The sequence below is a fragment of the Copadichromis virginalis genome, linkage group LG9 (genome assembly GCF_057382275.1).
Source record: "Copadichromis virginalis isolate Kocher_CV1m ecotype Utaka linkage group LG9, C_Virginalis_male_GT1.1, whole genome shotgun sequence".
Lineage (NCBI taxonomy): Eukaryota > Metazoa > Chordata > Actinopteri > Cichliformes > Cichlidae > Copadichromis > Copadichromis virginalis.
The window spans coordinates 26,448,937-26,474,453 of record NC_140626.1 but is presented as its reverse complement, the minus strand read 5'-3'; the positions used below and the strand labels follow the sequence as shown (position 1 = coordinate 26,474,453).

Below are 25,517 nucleotides of genomic sequence, written 5' to 3'. Positions count from 1 at the left end.
TGCAGTGCTGTTTGAGTCATTTTACTAATTCTTAACATGAAAGATGCTGAAAGAGAAAAATGTATTTGCAGATTTGTATTATGCCAGTGCTTGGTGATAATCCAGTACATGAAAAATACAAATGTTTGCTTATTCTGAAGTATTTCAGTGTCATTTTGTTTTTGGTAGCTACTATATTTCGAGATAGTTTAACCCTGCTTAACTCACATTTACAAATGTTTCTAATTTCAGCTCGAAGAAAGTGTGCAAGCCACGTCTACAAGATAACTGCAAGAAATACCAGGGCTTACAGCACAGTCGGTTTCTAAAATTGTCTTTGTCTTATCAGTGTTTTCCTCAAGTTTCAGTTAATTCACTGACATAATTCGGAACTGGTAATGTTCTACAATAGATTTACACAATTTTATAAATAAAAGCAGTCAGTTTTTCCATGCTGGTGTCCAACTTTCTGTAATAAACTGCACTGTCTCTCACTAAAATCCCCCGAGTTGTTGTCAAATACCAAGAATGTGACCTCAAAGGCAACTCCAAGCCTGGCACAAACAACTCAGCAATTTGAACATGTGAATCCAAATGCAGCTCACGATAATGTGATGCTTTGTTGACACCAATTAGGAAATTTGATTTTCCCCTCCTCTGGGTAAGCAAAAGGTCAGGGTCAGATACATAAACAGCTCCGACAGAAGCGGTAGAGTTTTTGTGGCACCGATGGGTCCTTATTGTTCTTATTCTGACCTTCTGATGCCTTTTCTGTCATTTGGGACTTTTAGGTCCTCTTTCCTTTTTAGTGGTTCAGCGTGACACGCCTGACTTTCTGTGACCTTGATTGACTATTTCAGACTGTTGGGTAAGCACAAACAAAAAAAAAATCACATGCTTGCGTGTGCTGCATATAAGAGTATATTTACTTACAAAGACAAATGATTCTTACCATCTTTAGCCAACACCCATGTCTAAAGGGTGCCTGAGTCACCGTTTGAGGGCAGTGATACCGATACTAGTCGAAAAGAGAAGAAAAGGGCTGGGTGGGTGTCGCTGCAACAATGGAAACTGCACCCAAGAAATTCATCAGCATTGCAGAAGATCCTCTTTCCTGTCACTCACTGCAGTAATTCACTGAATTCAAAATAATTTCATTGTGCTCTGTGCTGAATAATGGTTTGATCTGAGGTTAGAGTGGATAACTACAGTCATCGCTGTGCAATTTATGACTGCAGCTCAGGTCACCAGACTTAGAGGCAGGAATGTGGGTGTAAACACTTCGCTGGAGGTCAGGATGCGAGTTTTCCCTTTTGATTATATTTAGATTTAGAGCATTTGTGCCTTTATTAGATGCAGAGATGAAGTGTGGGAAAACAGGAGTGGAATGACAGCTGCAGGCTGGATGTTGCACTCATGTGGTATGTCAGTATAAGTCACACGGACAGTCGCGTGCTGACTGGCGGCTAAGAAGACACCGTGTAATAATCTAAATCACTTTATTAATTTAAGTTAGGTAGAGACACTAAACATTGGAACCACATTTGCTCTTCTATGGAGCAGTCTTCAGAAAAATTACAAAAAGAGGCTTATGTCATACTGTCAAAAAAAAAAAAAAAAGGCAAAAAATAAGAGGTAGAGAATTTAGGCTCATCACTGTGACTGAAGGAATGATGCCTATTGGAATGTAGTTGAAATTCAGGGAAATAATAATAATAATAATAATGATAAAAAGGGTATATAAAACAGTCATTTATCAAATATGGTGGACACAGTTAGTTGGGGACACTGGGGTAATTCACAATATTTAAACATATACACTTTAACTGGACGAGGTGGACACTGGGCAGGTGTTAACTTTAGGGGAAAAAATAATAATGAAAAGCTGTCTTTAATACATTTCCCTCAATCACATCAGTGTTGAAACAGCAGTTTAAAGTGGAGCTTTTTTAAAAAGAAAAAAAAATACAACAATAGGTAACAAATTTACATTATGAACGCATTAAAAAAAGAAATTAAAATCATCAACTGGATTTCTCCCTAAGCAGTACATTCTGAATGTGTCGCGCATGCCAATTCAGCCCAGGACGCCACTCCCTCGTGCAGTGACAGGACCGCCGAGGGACACTGCTGAATCCCATTAGATTGGAAATGCTGTGAAGATTACAGTCCGCTACAATCTGGCTATTGCAACGTTTCATTTGGATTGATATTAATATACGCTATATGCATCTAATGCAAGTATTGAACACAAGAAAAAAAAAGGAGTATCGTTAACTTAAATGGTGGGATTTTTTTTCTTTCCTGTTACTTTACTTTTGATGGCACGAGCTAAAAATCAGAGCCGGAGAAACTTGTTTCCTGACTGAAAAAGAGCCTCTGTGTGGGGTAGACGGAAATGCTGTGTTAATCCTTTCTACACGGAGAATGCTGGCAGTGTAGAAAAATCAGAAGAAGATAGACAAAAACCATCAGAAATTACAGTGCATGTCTACAAAAATAAAATAAGTGAAAAAAAGATTACTGTTTGTACAGTAACATACTGTATATTTCCACAATGACACTAGATAAGGCTGGTGACTACATTACGTAAATAGTTAATTACTGGATATCTTTTTCTGTATGATTTCAAAACTAGTGACACAGTATATAGATGTTGGTTTCTTTAAACAAACTTAAAAAAAAAAAAAAGACAAAAAATAAATCCTTTGTAGTACACAGCTTTCTTTGTTCCAGAGGAACAATATGGTAAACCTTTGCATTTGCTCAATGCAAGTGCACCAGTCTAGATTCAGTCTTTTTTTTTCTTTTTTTCCTTCCATCTCTGTCCTCAGTGGTTGTTTCCTCATACTTGCAGGTTTAAATTCCCCTGTTCATATTGCAAACAGCACCCCCTAGATCCCATTCTTTGCCTCATTGTTGTTCATGGCCTCCTTTCTCTGAGCTAGGAAGGGGTACATGCACTTGTCGGCGCCTAGGAACCGGTACATGCACACAATGGCCTCGAAGGGCAGGATGCTGTGGAGACAGGACGGAGATAAGATTAGCGAGAGACACTGGATACCCCTGCGCAGTACACTGAAGGCCGATGGAGTGGGCCGGGAGGGTGGGGGTGGAGGGTTAAAACGAAAAAGAGGCAGCTCACCTTTTCATGAAGTTGACCATGTAGACGATGCGAGGCGTGCAGATCATGGGCTGGTCGGTGAGGATGGCCCTCATGGCTTGTTTCACGCAGAACTCTGGCTTCAGAGGAGGGAGAAAGGGTTCGATTTCCTTCCTGAAGGGAAAGAAATCACGGTCATCATTGAGAAAGGAATTCAGGGAAAATGTGCGTCAAATTTAGTTAAACTAATTAAATTTATGAGGAAATACGATTAGGGATGATTGAAGTCATTCAGTAAATTAACGTGGGGTGGAAACATGAGAGGAAGTCTGAGAACACTTCAAGGAGTGCTGACAAACTTCAGGAAATCCATGAACATAAGTGATACTGGTACTAAGGATTGCTCCAAAATGGTGGGGCAATAAAGACAGAGCACATGCCAGCTGCTGACTGCACCCATCAAACAAAGTGAGGACTATTAGAGCAGCACGGAGGGCGGAGGGGAGAGGAGGCTAGCCCAGGTGCACCTGTTGGTGAGGTTTTCCCCTGGGAAAACAAAGTAGCCCTCTTTGTTTAAGCAGTGTTGACCTAAGGAATACCACTCACTTTATAATAACTGTAACACCACAGATTGTCAGCTGCCGCTTTGAAGTTTTAAAAATGGGTGTTTGAGGCCGTTTAATGAAGTAGAGATTACAGGTGACAAACTCACTGCAGGTGCACGAAAGCTTATTAAAGAGGACACACTGGCTGCTAACCTTATCCTGCAGCCTTTAAACATTCCTGTGTCGACCAGGTACGGGCACACCAGAGTCATACTGATGCCGTCCTTCTCTGAGGCCTTCAGCTCGTGGCTCAGCGACTCGTGGAACCCGATGGCACCGAACTTGCTGGCACAGTAATCCTGAGGGAAAGAAGAGAGGGAGAGAGAACGGGTTAGCTCCGTAAACCCCCTGCCTGCACCCAGGGACTACAGAACACTATGAAACATGCCCCGTGGCCACAGAGGTCTCTCTTTGCTGTTAACGATACATCCTCCACGCACAAAAAACAACAAGAACAAAAAAAAAAAACCCAGAGTGAGTCCGCTGTTCTACGGTTTCATTAGCATTCTTCTCCAATGCTTCAGGAGACTGCGCTGCTTGGTGGGAAGGCTTTGATGTGGTTCACTGTGGAAATAATCTATTTTTTTTAAAGAAAAAGACCTGGGCAAACACAGATGCATGTCGATAAACAGAAAGAGGACAAAGGGATTGGTCTGTGCCCACATGACAGGCGATGGCTTTGGTTCTAACTTGCACGTCTGAAATGACATTTCAGGCATTTCCAGGAACCGTAAAAGCGTGACCAAAAAAAGAGTAGGCTTAATTTTTACGGATAAATGCTTAAACAAAAGTCAAATGTTATCCCTACAGACTGTTAGAAATGGATACTGTTCTCAGCTAAGGGGATAAATGAGAGCTCTGTTCCCTGACATATGAAAATGAAACACTCTAGGAGGACCACCGGTTAAATGACCCCCCAGTAAATATTTTATTATGCATTTAAAAAAAAAAAACTATAGGAAGGAAAACCAAAACCATATCCATTGAAAGCTGCTGTGAACTGAATACTGAGTGAGCACCAAGTTGTTCACAAAGCAGTGATGAAGATGTCTCTGTCCCTCGGGGGAGCTGTCAGCTCATTCTGGCCCTGGGGCCAGAGCCCAATAGGGGCCCCACACCCCCACTGCTGAAGATAGAGGAATCTATAAGAGGCTCCCAATGCTCATCTGTGTTCCTAAATTTAACGGGTGGAGGGACAACTAGAGAAAGGGGGCCTAACCTCCCCCCGTCTCAGTGTGCTAGCTGGCACGGACGCCTTTGGGGAACAGCACTGGTTTTGGATGGTGGGAAAGATGGGATGTGCATGTGTTGTTGTGTATGATACTAACCTCCACTCCAGCTGTGCTAAATAAACCCAGGGAGCTGGCAACCGTCACAATGTGGCCATGATTCAGCTCCAGCATCTTGGGGAGAAACGCCTTGGTGGTCTAAAGGGGGGAAGGACAGAAGAGACAGAAGGGCAAAGAGAAAAAAGAGGAAGGTTAGTTCACTTGTGCAGTTTGTCTGTGCCAGAGCCCTTTGATCCTCTCTGCCTTCCCTCTCATCCCCCCCTCCTCTGTTTCTCTCCCTTCTCCATGGTGATGCACAGAGAGGCGTCTGAATGAGAATTCATAACATGCATAAAAACAGACCGAGCGCTGGAGGTGCAGCATTTGAAAATATAAACATAGAACTTCTATCCTTTCCGAGTCAGTTACTGAAGAGGGGAAAGATGAAATGTCGCCCTCTCCGTACAGTCTGTGCTTTTCCCACACAGATCTGGTGCCCGCCGTTGGGCCCTGCACTAAAGAGCTGGTGACAACACCAATCACGGGCCTCCGTTCACTCAACACTTCCAACAATACAGTCCGGCTTCTCATCTACCTACACGGCCTCGCGCCCGGCCGGAGCGCCAGCCAGCAGAACAGTCTACAAGATGAAAGCGTTTCTAACTGGAGTGGTTCCACTGGTGAGTCCGGTGGCGCTAGCGAGGGCGGTGAGAGGAGCAACACACAGAGTTAGCCGTTACACTTGATTAACCTATGGATTCATTCCTCATTCTGCCCGTCAGCTGACTTTGGAGTTGCCCTGGACACAGCGTGAGCCAATCAGCAGGTGTGACATGTGACGGCAATGATAGGAACTGACCAATCACTCTCCCACTAGGAGGTCTACAAAAACAACCATCAGGCCTTTTGTTGGGAGCAGAGCTAAATCTATTCCAGTCAGATGTGTGCTGCCATAGTGAAGAACAATGCACGCGTCCTTGAGGACTGTCAAAATGTTACTGAGGCAAGACACACACACACACACACACACACACACACACACACACACACACACACACACACACACACACACTAGACTGAGACTTCAACTAGCCTAGTAATTAATAAATAATGATCACCACAAGGGCTACAGCTACAGCCTGCAGTATGTATTGCTTTTCAGCCCAATAACTGGACCTTTCCAAGACATCTTTGGGAAAGAAAGCTGTTTTCTGTGGTTGCTGTTATATTGGTTAGCACTGTAGAGAAACGATTCAGCCTCCTTTATAAACATTTTCCTGGATCGGACGCAGAGCCAGCGAGACGAGAGAGCGCGGTACCAGGTAGTACAGCCGTGAAACCTCTGGTAGGGGGAGGACGAGCCTCATTAAAACTGCACCCAGAGATTAACTGCATCGGCCCTACTGACCTGAAGCGTAATCTCCGTTAAGCTTGACATTTGCGTTTAGAGGTCCCTCTCCTTGTTTAGTGAGGTAAATAAAACTGGAAGCAATAACTCACGTTTACAGAGTGGTTTAAAGGAAGGTGACTTCATCGCTTCGGAGTTTATTCTACAGTCAGGTATAACTGATCTGACTCCGTTCCAAACATCTGCACTTTTCCAGGACATAAATTGCTGCAATATTCAAGTCATTGAATGATGGGGCCTAAAGAGAGGGAGTGAGAGAACATGAAGCCCGGGCAAAAGCTGAGAAAGACCTCTGCGAGCCAGAATGGCAGTGAAAGAGGGAGGGAGTTGCGTGCAAATGAAGCATTAACTTAAGATATGCCCGTAGCTGATTTGAGCCAGCGTCCCCCCCACCCCACTCCCACAGCAACTTTTAGAGAGTGGGGAATGACTCGATCTGGCACATACATTATTAGCAAAGCCAATACACAAATTCAATTGGACAATTCTGCTGAGTGGTCTGAGGGGAACTGAGAGGAAAGGATGATTTCCTCTGATCGAGGACGGGTCTAAATGTGACCGACCGTCCCATCTCTCCCCACCCGCCCTGCTTCTCATGGCAATCCTGGCATGTGGGTATGACCCCCACTGACCTCTCAGACACAAAATGTGTGAAGGCAACCGGGGGCTCGTGTCTTACATCAGAGCTGCCGTAATTGGGTCTCAACGCTCCCTTGTTCCGCTAAATTACCCGCTGACACAGCCGGGCCTCCTTGGCCTATGTGGGGGTGCCCTGCCCGCTGCACCCCCTAATTGGTGCGTGCCCCCAGGAGCATTTAAGCCACACAAAGCTTCTTGCAGCTGGGGTGTCAGGCTGCATTAGTGCTAGCGCCTGACCAACAGGAATATGAACAAAATATTGGCCTTTGCGTAGGACCAGATGGCCATTTAATTGGGCTGACTTCTCCCTGGACGAGAGAACCAAGTTGGGAGGGAGAAAAAAAATGCCTGAGCTCCGGAGCTTGTCCGATCCTGTAGTAGATCATGAAATCTGAGTGGGCTGGGCTGACGTTAGTGGTCATCGGGGATGACTGATGCAGATTGTTTATGTTGTATTGACCATACCAAGTGGTAGCCATCCCCTGCGCACAGCTCAAACTCTCAGTTTGGAGAACTGCTCTCTAGAAAACATCAGTGCACAAACATAACCTCAAAGCTCATCTGTAGGCTCAGGTTTTCCCCAGGTATGGTGTTTTATGACTGGTCAATTTGATTTTCTGGACAAATTAGGAGCTGGATAAGGAATTATAATTGTTTTATAGTCACGTTTTAAGCCATGGGCTTTATCTGAATAATGAAATCATAATTTTAATTCTGCTTTTGTGGTGGTTCAGGAGGTAGAGGTCATCTACCAATCGCAAAGTTGGTGGTTTGATCCTTGATTGCTCCAGTCCAACAGCAAAGTAACCTTGGGTGAGATACTGATCCCCAAGTTGTATAGAAAGCACTTACGCAGAGAGAGAAAGTGATTGTATGACTGAGTGTGACTGGGTGAATGAGGTAAGTTGTATAAAGTGCTTCGAGAATAGTAAAGCACTATATAAGCACCAGTCTATTAACATTTTCCTATAAAAATGTTTTATGTTTTTTTTTATAAGTTTCTATAAAAAAGTAATGAATATTGTATGAGAACCATTAATGTCACAATAGCTGCTCAGAGTGATGATTCACAGAATCTCATGATCTTTTTTGTTCTTTATCCCTTTGCTTTTCTTAGTATCCACTTTATTCGTTTAATTCTATTTGAACTGAAAAACAACTTTTTCAAAGAATCAGTCAAGTTTTTGTTTTTGTAATGAAAGGAAAAAGATTCTTTAGTACCATCTTATAAAATCTTTGGACAGAACAAGGAATATAAAAGAGTTAAAAAATAAAAAAAAAAAGCTCCCAAAAAAACAAACAATCATAATGAACACTCTTTCGCAGTCATTTTAAGAACTAAACTGCTAAATGGACGGGGGTAATCTTCAGACCAAAACACTAGAAAAATATAATTATCTACAGCCCATGAACAGGTATGTACGGGAGGAGAACAGTGACACGGCCATGGCTAGCTTCACTGCGGGGTACAGGTGCACTGGGCTTGAGGAGGGGCCCATATAAAACCAGTCAAGTAGGACCCTTCTGCCTGGCTGCCTCCTTTCTCTGGCTACAGCAGGAATGCGGCCTGCGGAACTTGGCTCCTGTCGCCTGGCATCTTGTCAAGCTGATCCACAGACAAGAAACCAATTGTCAGATAAAGTGGGTCAGCAGCAGCTTACCATTACCCTCTCGCCTGTGGATGGGACGGCAGTGCCTTCCTTCCCCTTTTCTTTCCCCTGCTCTTTTCCCGCCGTGTCGCTCCCGAGCGCTCGGTGAGTTCGTGCTGTCGCACAAGAGGTGTAGGATTTCCACGAGAGGGCGGATAGCCGCTTATTGTTCACGAGCCACCTGTTGGATAACCAGCTCAAGATGCTGAGGATCATTTCCTCTCATGTCATTCCACTAAACACACACGCTAATCCTCAAAAACAAACTCTGGTGACACTGGTGGAATGACTGCACAGCCCCTTTCCCAGCATGACTAAGAACCGAGTTGCAAACATCACAAATTGCCAGCTGGACTAATCAAAGCATCGTCAGACAAATTCAAAGTGATGACCCCCCCCCCCCCCTTCTCATAAAAAACCTAAAGGGAGGAAGGGACTGAATCATAGCGGTTAGCGTGTGTGTGGCAGAGCCGGATGAACAGCGCTGGCCTCCGTGACTCCCATGCAGCTGCACCCACTGCCTCCAAATCATGTTGGGAGGAGTCAGAGGGGCCTGTGGAAGGAAGACAGAAGAAGTGTGGGGTCTGAGCCGGGCCTGTTTGGCAGACACCCACGCGACACTACGATTACCATCCGCTTCCTGCTCACAACTCCATCCCTGCCTTATTCCAATACTCTGTCCAACAAATGAGGACTTGCTTATTTTTACACCCAGCTGTGCCATTTGTGGGAAATGCTTTGAACTTGCAGCCATTTGCAGTTGAAATCGTGGCTGTTTAAAAACCGTCCGGGATTAGGGAGAGGAGGAAGCTAGGTTTGGAGGGCTTGACATTGCCATTACAGTGTTTTGCCAAACAGTGACACAGAAAAAGCAGAGTACGATACGTGCCTAAAGAAAACACACACCAGGCCTTTTTACGCGCACTGCTGAGACATCAAAATATATTTTTAAAAAAAGAAAAGAGAAGCTTGTCAGTGTGGAAAAAAATGACAAGCACACTTGGAAACCTGCTTCTGTAAACTGATCATAATAGCTGTTCTTGCACTTTTCAAATACAAATTCTCCTATAACATACCTTTAGGGATAGCATTTTGTAAAACATGTGAAAACACGTGCCTTAACAGGTTTTTAAAGCCGGCCTAAAAGCCTTTCACGACGCGGACATAGACTGAAGTTATTTGTTGAGTCAAAAACCACAAGTAAGCCGTTGGAGGTACCTGTTGTTCAGAAAAAAAGGGGAGAAAAAAAAATTAAAAATCAAAAGGTTTATATAATACCTGCCACCTGCATGCAGTGACTAACTGCAGTGAGTTTGAAAGGAAAGTGGATAGTGCCCCTGTTAGTTTAATCTCTATTCATCTAGCTTGTGTCATTAATGAACCACATCCTCCATTCTGGCTGTCACCATTCATTAAGTCCTTCTTTCATCTGCTCCCCCCCTCCGCACACACACACCTCTAAAGAAACCACGCTCACCATAGAATACAGGAAAACACAAACATCTATTTAAAAAAAAAAATCTACTACCAAATCACTGGACCCTGACTCCAAATCCTGGATTTAAAGAGCACTGAGATATCCAGCAGAATGCTTGAATGGAGCATCCATTAAAGAGGAAATCCGCACAACCTACGTGAGCGATGCCACAAGAGATTTTTCATGCTCGATTAGGAAGCTTGAAGTCACTGTGGTTTCATGGCATGACTGAGAATGCCGTTCTCTGTAAACAACAAATAAAATAAAAAGATAAGAGCCTGGGGCCAAAGTCTCAAAACTGAAGATATTCTGGATCACTTGACAATATGTTGTGACAACTAAATTCACGCATGAAGTGGTGAATTCAGAACCAGTCTGCCAGGTGAAAGACTTATTCTCAATCCATGCGGTTTACTCCAAACAAAGCTTATAAGCCAAATTTACACAGTCGTTGCTGCTGTTCCACAGGGGGTGGCTATAGTGAAGAAATGCAATCGATTCTCATAAGGTTGGTCTAAAGGCTCCAAAAGAGTAAACATCCATCTTTAAAATGAATAAAGCTCTTTATTAAATTTCTAATAGCTTTGGGAGTCTGCAACCACAGTCTTCCCACACCCCAAAAACACACAGACACACAAAAAAACCTGTGATAGCGCTTAACTGGTTACACGCTACAGCTTATGCTTATCTAAAGCGGAGCATATTCACTCTATCAAGTCCACGTAGCCTCTCAGATAAGTAGTCACACTGAAAGGCTCGAGGAACGGAGCCAGAGTAAAAATCTGATATGCAACAAATCACCAACTGCCAGCAAAATGTGGTGAGCTGATCTAAGACAGATCCAACCTACGTACAGAACCCCGTTTCCATCACGCACAGTCGGTTTGTGCAGATCTGTGCAGCTGAGGAGATGAGACGGAGCCGCTGACATACCTCTGGGATCATCATCGGCTGTGGCTGCCAAAGCGGAGCAAAGGCAAAGATTTTAAAAAGCCAAACCCGTGACTTTCCTCTGGCAGAATGAAAGCAAGTGGAGCTGAAATCTGAACATGCAAGGCAACTATTTATGGTCATAGTTTCTTAGGCCTGGAGGCACACACACACACACACACACACACACACACACACACACACACACACACACACACACACACACACACACACACACCTTTGATTCTTCAGTTTGGCACAGAGAAGGATAAGATTATGAACAGGCATACGAGTCAGAGCGGAGACATTCCTGTGAACCTGGCATCACAGTTAACACATTCAGCAACACTGTTCTCACTGAAACTTGGGCACACACATTATAACTTCACAATAACCTCAGAGTCGCCTTATTACAACAGCTTCTACATCGGCTCACCCAGAAGTGTGCGTGACAGTTGACCACCATGGTCCGCTCGATCAGCTCGTCGGGACACTCCAGGAGGTGATGGCCAGAGACGACGCCGGCGTTGTTGATGAGTATGTCCACCTCTCCCACCTCCCGGCGCACCTTCTCCGCTGTGGAATACACACTCTCGCGCTTCCCTACATCACACACATAGGTGTAGACCTGCGGCTGGAAAGGTGGGACTTCCTCTACCCCTCCAACAGGTCCTGCAGAGAGAAGGGGGGGGGGGGGGATAAAAGACAGGGAAAGATTAAGATTATCAAAGTTAATACAGCGAAATTAGGTGAAACTGTTTAAAAACGTTCTGTCTCCATATGGAAATATCATTCCACTGTTTGGTTATTTAAAATGAAATTTTTGAAAATCTGAGGCTGTGTCCAGTTTAACTGACTCCCTCTGACACACTTTAGTTTATTCATTCTTACACTGATCAGGACTGCAGTGTGTGTTCTTTAAATAACACTCCACCGCCCAGAAAGCCGGCTGCCAGCCTTAAAGCTTCAAAGAAAACACTCTTACCGTCTTTGGTTACTGGAGTGTCCAGTTCATGGTAAATCTGGCGCACCATCTCCGCCGTCTCCTCGTTGCTTTGGCTGTTTATGTCCCATAAGACCAGTATCGCTCGTCTCCGGGCGAACTCCTTGGCGAACAGCCGCCCGAGGCCGCTTCCAGCGCCGGTGATCAAGCACACCTGTCCCGCCACGCTTTTCTCCTTTGGCCGCACAATCCACTTGGCTCCGGCAGTTAAAAAAGCCCAGAGCACCTTCAGAATAACTACGAAGAACTCCGCAATTATTATCATCATCTTGGCCAAAGCTTTCTATCAATTCAAATAAGCGGCGGAAGACGCGCAGGGGACTGTTTCCTTCTTGCAACCTGTTTGCAGCAGACAGGAACAGGGAAACACCGACAAACTTGGATCACAGGAATAACGGCCTATAGAAATATGGTTTAAAAGACACAAAAAAATGCGAAAGAAACTTAGGCGCATGCAGGACAGATGTATGAGTGGAGTGCGAGTTCAGATGCTGCTCGGTAAGAGTCCAGTTGCCACTATAACGCACAGTTGCAGTGAGTTATGAGCAGCTACTATCAAGTGAGCCTCCTACTTCCTCTGCTGCCTCTCCACTCATCTCACTGTGGAGCGCACCTCAGGCGCTATTTATGCTGTTCAGCCATCAACGCTGGACCCAATAGGAGAGGGACTTGAGCGCCTGTCAGAATGAAGGTGATGTAACCTGAAAGATTTTAACACGAATCTCGGACTTTTTTTGTATCCTCAAGGAAGATTAGACATTAAGCTTCCCTCCTGTTTGAAAAGACTGCTTACTTGTGCGTCTCTGCGTGCGTGTTTGCGCGTTTTAGGAAAATCCCAACAATGTAAAGTTTGATAACAAGTTGTTTAAAGATATAATTAATCTTAACAGCTTAAACTCAGAAAGCCACGAGCCACCGATCAGGCCGCACTGGACCTGTAAGTCCAGGTCAATGTCCAGCCATACGTGGAGCAAACTAAAATATCATGTTTACAAAGTATTCCCACTTTACGTTATTATTATATGTTACACATTATTTTTTCTGTTAATCAGAAACTACACTTAAAGTTATAAGCCAGCTCAAGACATATCCCAGCTTTGCCTGCAAAGATTCCCTGAGATCCCCACGGAGGAAAGTGAAGTCGGTCGGTTAGGTAAGCCACGCACCCGGCCAGAAAAGTGATACTTCCACGCGCAAATCGTTACGCGATCACGTTTCTTCCTAATTAATATAGCCTAATTACCCTTTAATTACAATAATAATAATAAACAAAACAGGCGCACACGAATCGTCTCCATTGTGAACACGTTCATTGCCGCTTTGCAGCTCCCCCCACACCTCAGGCTATTGTTTACACCTCTTCCAGGTTGTGCAACCTTTGCCAGCAGCCTCTCACTTGTGCTTGTTTTGTGGGCGTGTCTGAGGAACAAACAGCTGATGGAAGAATCCTTTGTAGATTCTAAGGATAAAACAAATACGTGAAAAACACCTCCGGGGAAATGTCCTCTCCAAATGTAACAATGTGCCCAAAAAGGCAAGAAAATTACAGATAAAAAAAGGCACTCTGCTTTTTCAAGAGTATTAAATGATTGATGGGCTTTAACGCTGGCTCGTTTAATACAAGGCAACATTTTTAATATAAAACTACCTGCACTGGAACAGTCAAATTGAAGCTGACCAATGGCAAAGCTCTATTTGGGCGACGTTTCACAATTAAATTAAAACTTGTGTCTTGCATTTTGCCTGTAAAATAAAAATAAATAAATGAACAAATAAGTGGCCTTCAATCGAGTCTATATCATTTTATGATTTTTTTTTCATAACCTCCTGGGACAGAACAGTGTCTGTTATACAGCCTGAAGCAAAGTGCTGGGCGGGAGGTTCAACGCTACAGGCGCTCTCTGATCGTGCTTTGCAAAATGAAGTGTTCGTGCCCTCTGCTGGTCAGATGGCTGCATAACGCCACCTGTAGCACGGAAGTCGGGCAAAGTAGCGTTTAGATTAATTAAAAAACGAAAAGAAAAAAAAGAAACAATATAAAATAATGTATCAAAATAAGGCCAGGTAGGTCTACACCAGAATACGTATTATAGCGTTGTCTTACCTTTAAAGCGTTTGTTATTACAATAATATTCCTTGCAGCAGTCATAGAAAATAGTTGTTGATATATTAACCTATAAATTTAAGGGAGCATTTATCCAAGAGCATTATTACAGCGGGTTTTGCTTAACTTTAGTTTTGAATACATCGCTATAATTTATCCATCAGGCAGTCGGAAGGACGCTCCGCAGAGGTCCTAACGCTTTTATCCCGCACATGCGCAAATGAAAAAGCCTCTTTCTCGGTGATCGCAATGGCGGACGCAGAGTGAGTGTTTCCCTCTGTGTTAAAATCTAATCACATCCAGCATTAAACTAGCCTCTGCTGTTAATTTTACAACGCGAATGAGCTATTTAGTTCATGTACGATAGAATAATAGCAGTATTGTTACAGATGGTGATTATTACTGTTGTTAAGGGTACTTTATAATAACTGAGTCCATATAGCCGAGTTCAACATGGCTGTCTCTTTAGCATCTGTGGATTATTACAAGTGTCCAGTTCTTGTGGTTAAAAAATTAGAACTAAAATAATAGTCAGCTATTTCAGCAACCTTTGAGTTTATGCTGCTGTAAAACCTCTCTAGTCTCGAGCTATTGTATGAAGTAGTATTTACCTGTGTGGAAGCCGGCAAGTGACTGGCAAGCTAGCAGCCCCCATGATTCAGTCATCGTTTCTGTTGAGCGATGTACATGTGTTCAGGTATCTTGTCCACCACCTCGCTTCGGATTTTTTCCTTACAACATATTTTTTTAACGTTTAAACAGAAAAAAGGTTCCGGCGGTCCCTGAGAGCCTTCTGAAAAGGCGAAAGGCCTACGCGGCCATGAAGGCCATGCGTGTCAAGAAGCTGCTGGCTGAGAAAAAGGTAAAGTGAAGCTTTGTGCAGACAAGTATTCCCGTATGGATGGAGATATCGGATAGAGCTTTGAACTGCTTCGACGTGTTTTCCCTTTTGCATTCAGGTCCGCAAGGTGACCAGGAAACTGATCTACAAGAGGGCTGAGAAGTACCACAAGGAGTACAGGCAGATGTACAGGCGTGAGATACGAATGGGCCGTATGGCTCGCAAAGTGGGAAACTTCTATGTGCCTGCTGAGCCCAAACTGGCCTTTGTCATCAGGATCAGAGGGTGAGTGATGCGCACTGCTTGGGATTTCTCTGTATCTGGCTTAAAAGAACTGCACAATCAGTTGTAAGGTGTTGTGCAGGCAGTGCCACATGAGAGGATGTCCAGCAGCTGAGCCTCATACATTACTACTTTGTTTTTAGCTGCTCAGTTGCTTGTTAATTCAGTTGCTATTGAAAAGTCATTTTTATTGAATGATTAAGCCAGTCCTTGTGGATAAATACAGTTGAGTGGTTAATGATGCATGCTCTTTCCCCGACTTATCGACTCTGCTGATACACATTTGTAATAAAAAGCCAATAATGTTCTGAAACCACTCTAAGCAGCTTAATTAGGAAGTTGTACTTTGATGGTAAGTCCAAACAGTAATCACAACATTTTTTGTTTGTTTGTTTTTTCAGCATCAACGGTGTGAGCCCCAAGGTCCGCAAAGTTCTGCAGCTGCTCCGTCTGCGCCAGATCTTCAATGGTGTCTTTGTCAAGCTGAACAAGGCTTCAATCAACATGCTCAGAATTGCAGAGCCTTACATCGCTTGGGGGTAAGGACTGTGTCACTCTGAAACCTGCTGTTCAGAAATAAGAAGCGATGGTGGGGGGTATTAGCACGTCTCTAAATAGGTGATACACTTGGAATGTGGTTAATGATGCTGAACTTTTTTCCCCATCTTATCGACCATGGTGATTACTGACTGAAACTAAGCCAGTTTTGTCTGAAACCACATTCCATAGTGGTACATGCCAGTGTGTTGACAAATGTGAGTGTGTTGGCTTCATACTGTAATGATGCAGCCAGAAACTTTTGTAACCTGGCATTTACTACAGTGGTCATTCACTGACACTTGAAATCAACACATTAAAGTACTGTTCAACAGTTTATAGAAAAATAAGCCAGTGTCAAACTAAACACAGTAAATGCTTGGCTATATTTCACAAAGCTTTAATGTCTTGATGTTAAAGACCCAATGGAAATGTTTGTGCTCTGTGTGTTTGACATTGCTGTGTGCTGCTGTAATGGAAGAATTTACCTGATCTTCACTACAACAGCCCTGTGGAAGTGTGTGTTACTTGGCACACGAGTACACTGTAGGTTAGACTTGTAGTGTTTGCTTTTGGTCACCTTAATACTTCCATTTTTGATATTTATATAGTTGGTTGGGGTTACTCCTGTCCGGTCATTTATGTCAGTCTTGTTTGGATGTGTCTAAGTGACACTTTTGATGCAGATAACTTGATCTGTATTGGTAGATGCAATATTGTTCCCAATGTTGTACTAGGTTACTGATATTTCTTTATACTATGATGGAGTCCAAGAAACACCATCATCTGCCACTGTGTAATGCTTTGTATTTAACTGTATTTAACTTTGTATTTAACTGACTTAACATTTTTTGCATGTTGCTGACTGTGTTAATTTGGCACACCTGCATTTGGGAGGAATTGTGTAGATTTAATATTTAAAACTAAACTTTTTCCTTCATAAGATCTTAGCAAAGCAGGATTGGTTATAACACAGAACAACCCTATAGATGCATTACACAGTGGCACAATATCCTGAAAGACTCATCAAAGCTGCAGAAATTTGAATTGTTACCATTCAATCATACCAATTAGATTAAAATAGGATCCTCAGATTGGTCAGTTGAGTCTTGAGCCTAAATTTGAACGGTCAGGTTTAGTATCCAGGCACTCTGTAATGTTAATGCAATGAGTTTTACCAAATCTGTGGGGAGAATTGCCATTCAGATTGTAGATCATGCTTCTTCCCCAAAACAATGATGTACATAATCTTTTTTTGACAAATTGCCCACCACTGCTTAGACATGAAAGTGCCAGGTTTGGAGAGATGAAATCTGAGCTCTTAATGTTTTGGGGTTCATATTTTAATATTTTGTAAATGCCTCTTAAACTCATTAGAAGAACTCAAATTACTTAGATTTACAAAACAAGTGTTTTTCAGGTATGCTTGAAATTTAAAGTATCTTTTGAGTTAAATAAAACAAATGAGTATTTATAATCCTATTTCTTTATAAATTAACACACGTTAACATCATTGATTTGTGCTCCTTTCAAAACTGGAACCTTGGGTTTTTTTCCCCCCTAGATACCCCAACCTGAAGTCTGTGCGCGAGCTCGTCTACAAACGTGGGTACGGCAAGATCAGGAAACAGCGCATTGCCCTCACAGACAACGCTTTGGTGGAGAAGTCCCTCGGTATGGAAACGTTACAGTGCTGTTGAAAATGTTTGTAGTATACCTTTTAGGTAAATGGTTGGCGGTTGATGTGGTTAATGATGTACACTTTTTTCCCCGTCTTATCGACTTTGGTGAAAAAAAGGTTGAAAACTTTGCCAGTTAAGTCTGAAGCCACATGCCAACCTAACAGGACTTTACCAAAGAGAGATTTGTAGTTGATAATTCTTGGCTTGTACTGTATTTGTTGGTCAGATGTTTGGGAACATGAAATGGAAAGATGAGGCTTGCTTATCAAGCTCGAAGAGTTTTACTTTGTGCCTGAAAAGATTGAAAACATCAGCGCTTCAAATGGCAGCAAGCACATCTGGAAATGAGTCTTGTTGTCTAAGTTAAAAGAAGAAAAGGCAGAGTTGCTCCAAGCAGTTTCATTCTTGGATTACCTCTATTGGTTTAATCAGCCCTTCGCTTTTAAAATTTTGAAATGAAACACTTAAATGCTAAAGCTGGCACGCAGTTCAATTTATTAAACACTTTTTATCTGTAGGCAAATATGGCATCATCTGTGTTGAGGACCTCATCCATGAGATTTACACAGTTGGAAAGAACTTCAAGCCCGCCAACAACTTCATGTGGCCCTTCAAGCTGTCGTCCCCACGCGGTGGCATGAACAAGAAGACCACACACTTCGTGGAGGGAGGAGATGCCGGCAACAGGGAGGATCAGATCAACAGACTGATCAGGAGGATGAACTAAAGTCGTGGTGAGTTTCAGTGATATTTTGCAGGTTTTGAAAGTAGACTGATTTGATGTGGTTAATGATGCATATTCTTTTTTCCCCATCTTATCGACTATGGTGAAAACCACTTGTTAATAAGCCAACATTGTCTGAAACCACATCTTTAGTCATTGAATTTTAAATCACCGACTGGGAGATCTTTCTCTTTGAAAATCTATTTAAATCCAAACATGGATACATGTTGAATGCTATCTATTTTTATTAAAGATGTGTTGCTGAGACTTTATATAACATCAGAATTCTTACCTCATTGTCTTATTTTCTTCCCCCAGGTTTTCAAAAGGACTCAAAATGTACAATAAAAATTTGGAGGAAAAAAAACCTTCCTGGTCCTGTCATTAATGTGTAAATGTGTCATGAATCACGCAGGTTGTTTGGTATTTACGTGTGGGTGTGGTTGTGTACATTACTACTTGATATATTAGTAATATAATATCCAGCGTTAGCCCGTGTTAATATAATATCCACCCAGGGAGTTAACTACATAAATTGGGTAGTTCTCAAGGACACACACTTTTAACTTGTAAAAATTAACTAAAAACTATATTTGAAGGCAATTTACTGCATTTATCAAATAATTGTGGGCTAGCTGTAGCCTGTATGGATAATGGATAAAATACATATATTTTTTTTTAGGTATTATAGGACATAGTATTTGGGTACATTTTTATTACGTAACCTGGTTAGGAAACACAGAAAGCTAAATATAAAAAAACCAATGCAGGCGAATTTTGAAGCCTGTTTCCATGGTGACGTGATGACTCGTTAGCGTTGTACCAGAGTGAGCTGCAGCCTAGCACTGCTGCTCGGGGATAACCGGTTTTAACCCATGTACCGTTAGCTGTGTGTAGCACTAAGGTAATGTCTGAAGTAGATGTTCGTGCGGCTGCTCCATCATGATAACTTGCCAGTTAGACCCGTCGATAATCACCGTAAAGGGGCTAATATCCCGGGAAAGCTCGAACTGCGGGCAGCGCGGCCCTGATGCGGTTGGATATCCGACATACAGGAACTTGAGGATGGGAGCAGGTGGAGGGCAAGCGTCTTTAAGGCAAAGTCAACCAAGGAAATTTCCTGTTATACAACCTTTGAGCAGTGAGTAAGCGTGCTCCATAAATGTGCCAAATTCATTCAAAGAAGCTAGCCTAACGGTCCGTAAAATGCTGAGCGCTGTCTGTGTTGTAGAGTCCAGGGACGCGAAACCTCAGCTGACTGGCTTCATAATTGGAGGGTAAGCTATGTGAATATTTTGGAAGCTATAAAAACGCTACGCCACAGATATAATAAAAGAGATGTTCTCACAGTGTTTCACACTCGTTGTTTTTAACCACTATGCTAGTACAGACTGAAAGAGAGTGGATGGCGTTACTGTTTCCGTGCCAGGCTTATATGGAAGACCCGAACTACTGTAATCCAACGTAATTAACACTAGACTAATGTCTGCCTGTTTTTATTTATTTTATTTTATTTTTACCTATTATGCAAGTAAGGGAGGCTGGCACCTACTTATTGGCTACTCCACATCATCAGGCTTGCTCAAAAATACATAAAGATACGATTGCAAACATAAAATAAGACAAATTAATACGGAAGTTCCGTAAAAACAAATGTAAAAAATTGCATGGAGATGCAAATAAATACAAAGGAAAACGAAAACACCAATGCATTTCAATTGATCTCATACTGTATGAATAAAACACATTTTTGAATATTTGTGCAATTAATTGCATATCAATATATTTATTCAGTCATTTAATTTTGATTATGGCATTTTTAGTGCTACATAGATAACCATAAATAATTCCTTCCTGGGTTCCATATCCAGCCCACAACATGAACCACTTATTTCCTTTATAGAGCCCTGTTTTAGGGTGAGTATGAGTATATTACGGTATATTACATGATAAAAGATCCAAGAATTATACATAAACGGACTGGTACTTATATAACTGAACACTCTTTGACTCAAGCCTCATTACATAATAATATACATAATAATCACACTCACATTCATACAAGCACTAAGGACCTTGTCTAACATTCACACCCTGATGGATGCATTGGGGGGTAACTTGGAATTCAGTATTTTGCCTAAGGGTAAGGATCCTTGCAGGACTTGCAGACTGGAAGAGCAGAGAAGTGAACCACCGACCTTCTGATTGGTAGATGACCCACTCCTTGAGACAAGGTCGCCCTGAATATAATGCTCAATAACACCAAGAAAATGTCATATTTTTAAATGAAAATCCGTACTTTTTTGCATACCGAATAGGAAATACTGTCAAGATATTGCAAAAATAATGATTTGCTAATGAAACTTTATTGTAAAAGAATTGCCCATGTGCAGAAATCACAGAGCTGCAGATTTCAGCTGTCAGTTTTTTAATCTGGAAACTTTTCACCCCGTGCTTCCTGAATTGCTTACTGTAAGCCGGACTGGTTTGATCTGTATTTCATACGTAGCATATGGCCAGAGTGTTCCTACATCATCTCTTCAGGACTGAGATGCAGTGACTGTGCCGGCTACTCTATTAGACACAGAATACCAGCTGGCTGCTTCCTCTCTAGATAGTTCCCTGCAGTGAAACTGTGCTTTGGTTCATTGTACTGCTGAAAAATGAAATTAGCTCTGATTAAGTTGTGCCCAAAGCATATGGCATTACGCATATGCAAAATGTAGTAATAGTATTTTGCACATACTTGTTCAAGATCCCTTTTGTTCTGTAGAAATCTTTTACTGTACCTGCTTGAAGGGCAGTGTATGGACTCCTCCAGCATATTTTCCTTTCTACTACATTTACAATTGTTCTAACTTTCAAATTTAAATACCTTGATCTGCCCATAGTACATTTTCCAGTCTTCCCTTTGTCCAATGTGCTCTTTCCCCCTTTCTAATCTGTTTATTTTATTGGCTAGTCTCAGATTTAGCCTTTTCTTTCCACTTCTGCCCAGAAGACCATATTCACGAGTCACCTCTTGACCATTATCCAGTTCAGGACCCATGAGGCATCCCTGCTTCTGACACTAGAGACTCATACACTGGCCTTCTTTCTTAGTCATTTGAAGGGGTCTCTCACATATTTTTTATTGAGGTTGGTGTTAGCTGGTGCTGTTGAGCAAGTTAGTGGTATGAGAGTATCACAAACTATTGTATGAAATATTGTTTTGTTTGACAATTTTCCATACGGGAAATCACAAAAATACTGTGACAAGTTTCAGAGGGAAGATTGTTTTTTAAAATTCATATTGAGAATACAGTTGAACCCACAAAGCAGACGCTCAGCTTTAGCACGGTGCTAACATAATTATTGAAAAAGGGGGATTTCTAATCACCATTCAGCATTTTAACATGATAAAACTCCACTAGGGAACACAGCATGCCACTCGACAGTGGAAGTAATGATTGCTGAAGGTGGGCCTCCGCTACGCCTCCGCTGACTTTCCATTACAAATCAGTAATGGGAAATTATCAGTGAATCGTAAGTAATTCATGATGATTAATCATAAAGATTGTTACTGAAACAATTTTTATTTGATTTAATGTAAAAATAAAAAAGCATTTCTTTATAAAACTTTGACATTTGTTGGTGCCATGACATGTTTTTGTTTTTTTCTAGGTGGTATTCAACTATCTAAAATATAGAATCCACGTGTGCTGATATATTTTTCTCCAATTTTTCTAGGACGCCTACTTTAACCAAAGATGACAAGCTGGAGTTGCAAAACACCAACCCAGAGAGGGATCTCAGCGGGAGGCGCTTTCTGTTAGATAGAAAATGTAAGAACTGCAGAACAGGAGACAGCCTTATGTTAATAAAACTGAGAGGAAACTAAGGAGTTTCTTCTTACTTCCCCACTCAAAATGGGCTAAATTTAAATTTGTGGCATGGGGTTTGTGTGAACTGACTGCCAACAGGTGGAGCTGTTGTCTTACATAGTTTCTATAGGTCCCTTTCCAGTGGGACATTAGCTACTTGCGGGAAACTTACAGATATAACCTGACAGTGGAATTAATGCAGAGCAATTTTCTTATTCCCTTTTTAAGGTGTGATGTTAGAGAGGACCAAAACTGTGATTCCTCCACTGCCAAGAGACTACCATGTGCACAGACCTGGTAACCTCCCATCCTTCAGCCTCTCCAAGGAGCTTTCCCACAGCCACACAGGGCGACCCTTCACCCTGGGGTAACCTTTGGATTAACATCTTTTGGGCAGCTTATTGTAGCTGGAATTTCTTAAAAAAAAAAAGCATATTTCATGAGACAGCTGCACAGATATTAGTTATTATACTGAGTCACAGTCTCATGCAGGGTATGACAGATAACGTGAAGAAAGAGAAACAGCAGCCAGATAAAAGTATTGTTTTGACACGCATGCATTATCTGTCAGAAAAAAAGAAAAGCTCGAGTAGCTTTTAATGTTTAATTTTCTGGCAGTTCAAGGGCAATTCTAGCTAGAACTGAAAATCATTATGCTGCACAAAAATATTATCTCAATAACAAATTATTCTCAATCTTCTATTTATGGGAAAAGTGGGGTTTGTTGGTCTGAAGCTTTGTAAAATGTCAGCTCTGCGTTCATTATACTCCTTAATGTTTTTACTTGCGTCTCCCAGGTACCCTGAAAGCTATAAACTGAACACAAATCCAGCCGTCCTCATTCCCTCAGCTTTAGTCGTCAGTGGCAGAAACACCTTTTCGGTTGAGAACTGCAAGCTTGGCAGGTATTTTGGCTTTCTAAACAAAATGTGACCAAGCCAGTGTTTTCAGTTAATTCTCAATGCAGCCACCTCTGTTGTGCTTGTGTCGTCTGCAGGCCCAAGGTGAAATATCCATCCTCCAACGTAATGACTGTTAAAAACAATCAGAAAAGTGAGTTCACTTCCTGCTTTGACTTCATTCTCAGCCTTAACACATCAGGTCCACATGTACTGCCTTTACAGCACACTTAGCTTTGAAGTGAAAAAACAAACAGCAAACAGTTTTTTGTGTTTTTATGTAACATGCGGCATATTATTCAAGAGTTTATCTCTAATTAAGATTATTATTACTTAATGACAGGGAAATGTGTGCAGGATATTTAGAGATTAAATATACCCTGTGCTTCTCTCCATCTCTTTCCATTTCTCTCGCCACACAGGCCAGTCCTATCCGGACCCAATAGCTGGAGCCTCTCGCTCTTACATCCACAGGATATCTGAGCTGTCCTCTCTGGAGGGCGAGACGGTGAGGCAGGAAAAGCTCAAGAAAATGAGAAAACCTCGAAAGACTCCATCCTGACAATCACCTCCTTCCCAGTCACACTGGTCGAGGTTAAAAACATTCGAGTCTGTGCCAACGACGGAACAGAATAAACCACTTAGGGCGCCATGTTCATTTCAGTGGCTCGTTCTGACTGCTTGTTTGTCCTCTGTGATATTAGTTTGCTGCTTGGTATGGCTGGTGGTTACATTCTGGGATTCTTAATTACGTGTAGTACGGACTTGCTGCAACAATAAATGCCGGTGATGAATATTAGGTAAACATTTTCCAGTCTGACGCACAGCTGTCAGCAGTTTTCCACCCAGCACCTGCATGCAGGATATTTAATTTAGCTTTCTAATGGCTCTTGTATAATGCGGCCATATTTCTTTCTGTATCATCTGTATCATATTTCATACGGTGTCCATCTTTGGCCTCATCGTTACCACAGTGTTTCAGACATACAGCATATCTAAGCTTTGTTAAGTAAGTGAAATATTGACATATATAGTAAATAGTTTAGCAAAGCCATTATTGTGCCTTGTTAACTGTCTTCCTGAAATTAAATAAATTTATTTTTGTTATTTTGAGGACCTTCCTTCATGTGTATAGCTTTTTTTTCACCACATATGTGGACCGTCACACCACTTTTTGGTGCAAACACTACATATAGACCACTACAATTAGCAAAATATGCATTCCATATTTACGAAACAGACACAAAACTGTGCCCCCAGATCCGAGAATGTGGTGCTGTCCCACGCAACGCAGAGTTTTGCTGCTGAATACTCTTGTTCATTGTATTTGACAGCAGCCATGCAACTGTCTATTTTTGTGTAGAGAGAAATCTGGACGTGTGCAGAAATATGAGTCTTTTTTGAATAGATATAAAAAGAACTGGTCCTTATTCTACTTTCTACAGCCATCTATACTGGATAATTGTGCAGTATTTGGCTACATATTTGAACCATTAATTCATTACTTGAACTATTTATAAGTTTTGTCCCTTTGGTGGAAGTAAAGGTTGTGAAAATATCACATCTGACGTCATTTTAAAGTTTCTTTACAACCCTTTAAAATTTAATAAGATTAAATTTACTTGGCTCTGTGTGTAAATAAAGACGGAACAAGAAAAGAAAGAATTAATGGCTGAAATCGTTTTTCCACTAATTGCTGATGCGTGTTATCACGCTGCTACAGCTCTCCTCTGCGTCACCCTGTGCCAATCAGAAAGACGCAGGGGAAACAGCTGAGATGAAGTTCTGTCGCTGAGATCATTTAGTGCTGAAAGTGACAGATGAAGGCTTCTACGTAGTCTGATATACATTTAAGAGAGTTTTTGTTTCAGTTATTGTTTTTTTTTTCTCTTTTTGGCATTTCTGCTGGATTAAACAAAGCAGCAAGGGAGAGGAGAAGAAGCCATCATCAAGGATATCAGTCAGTATGCGCGCTCTGAAACTCAACTGTCAACTGTGTTTAATTTCAGGGAGTGTGTGCCTAAGCTCCCTATTAAATAGCACTGAGATGTTGTCAAACGTCAGGCTCTGTTTGCGTCCCTCCCTCCGCCGGGATTGTGAGGTGTGCATTTCAGGGGCACACAGTGACCTAGAAACACAGAGCCATCCCCTTATTCATACCAAGGGAAGGGGGTGCATGAATGCCCAAATGGAGGCCGGGGCTCCCTCTTCTTGCAGGGTTTTTAGCGTCCATTTCAAGTGTAGTGAAACAAAATGACCTGGAACAAACAGTCAACAATGAGGTCTTTAATAGGAGCTGTTCTGGGGCCTGCCCACAAGTGGTTTATCGTTTCACTGTAGTTCCACGGGAACCTTGAACAAACGAGACAGTGCTGAATTAAAAGTTCAACTGTCTCTTAAGTCAAGGATCCGATAATGACGAAAACGCCAATTCATTTTATCTCACAAAAGGCATGAAAGCATCAGAAACACGTTTTATGAGCTGAAAAAAAAGCCAGGTTGTGTTACTGTTTCACCTGACTTG

At 42.1% G+C, this 25,517-nt stretch overlaps 3 protein-coding genes and 3 non-coding genes across 6 annotated transcripts; 5 read left to right on the top strand and 1 right to left on the bottom strand.

Moving 5' to 3' along the window:
* Window positions 1–1,459: 1,459 nt before the first annotated feature.
* Window positions 1,460–12,493, bottom strand: rdh10a (retinol dehydrogenase 10a). The gene is made up of 6 exons (XM_085468504.1): window positions 12,044–12,493; window positions 11,495–11,730; window positions 5,016–5,114; window positions 3,841–3,986; window positions 3,125–3,256; window positions 1,460–2,997 (listed from the first exon to the last, which is right to left on the bottom strand). Exons 1-6 carry the CDS (start codon window positions 12,327–12,329, stop codon window positions 2,874–2,876), a joined length of 1,023 nt encoding a protein of 340 aa, XP_085324630.1. The 5' UTR covers window positions 12,330–12,493; the 3' UTR covers window positions 1,460–2,873.
* Window positions 12,494–14,352: 1,859 nt separating this feature from the next.
* Window positions 14,353–18,599, top strand: rpl7 (ribosomal protein L7). Its single transcript, XM_085468506.1, has 7 exons — window positions 14,353–14,428; window positions 14,928–15,027; window positions 15,125–15,291; window positions 15,690–15,827; window positions 17,390–17,499; window positions 18,026–18,241; window positions 18,550–18,599. Exons 1-6 carry the CDS (start codon window positions 14,415–14,417, stop codon window positions 18,232–18,234), a joined length of 738 nt encoding a protein of 245 aa, XP_085324632.1. The 5' UTR covers window positions 14,353–14,414; the 3' UTR covers window positions 18,235–18,241; window positions 18,550–18,599.
* Window positions 15,920–16,011, top strand: LOC146702020 (small nucleolar SNORD12/SNORD106). The gene has a single exon (XR_014922416.1). It is a non-coding gene; the product is annotated as a small nucleolar SNORD12/SNORD106 (small nucleolar RNA).
* LOC146702019 (small nucleolar SNORD12/SNORD106) lies at window positions 17,567–17,659 on the top strand. The gene has a single exon (XR_014922418.1). It is a non-coding gene; the product is annotated as a small nucleolar SNORD12/SNORD106 (small nucleolar RNA).
* Window positions 18,287–18,379, top strand: LOC146702018 (small nucleolar SNORD12/SNORD106). Its single transcript, XR_014922417.1, has one exon. It is a non-coding gene; the product is annotated as a small nucleolar SNORD12/SNORD106 (small nucleolar RNA).
* A 408-nt stretch (window positions 18,600–19,007) lies between the features above and the next one.
* lg9h8orf89 (linkage group 9 C8orf89 homolog) lies at window positions 19,008–24,114 on the top strand. Its single transcript, XM_085468503.1, has 7 exons — window positions 19,008–19,372; window positions 19,463–19,508; window positions 21,961–22,055; window positions 22,323–22,461; window positions 22,892–22,999; window positions 23,092–23,147; window positions 23,416–24,114. Exons 1-7 carry the CDS (start codon window positions 19,174–19,176, stop codon window positions 23,553–23,555), a joined length of 783 nt encoding a protein of 260 aa, XP_085324629.1. The 5' UTR covers window positions 19,008–19,173; the 3' UTR covers window positions 23,556–24,114.
* The last annotated feature ends 1,403 nt before the right edge of the window (window positions 24,115–25,517 follow it).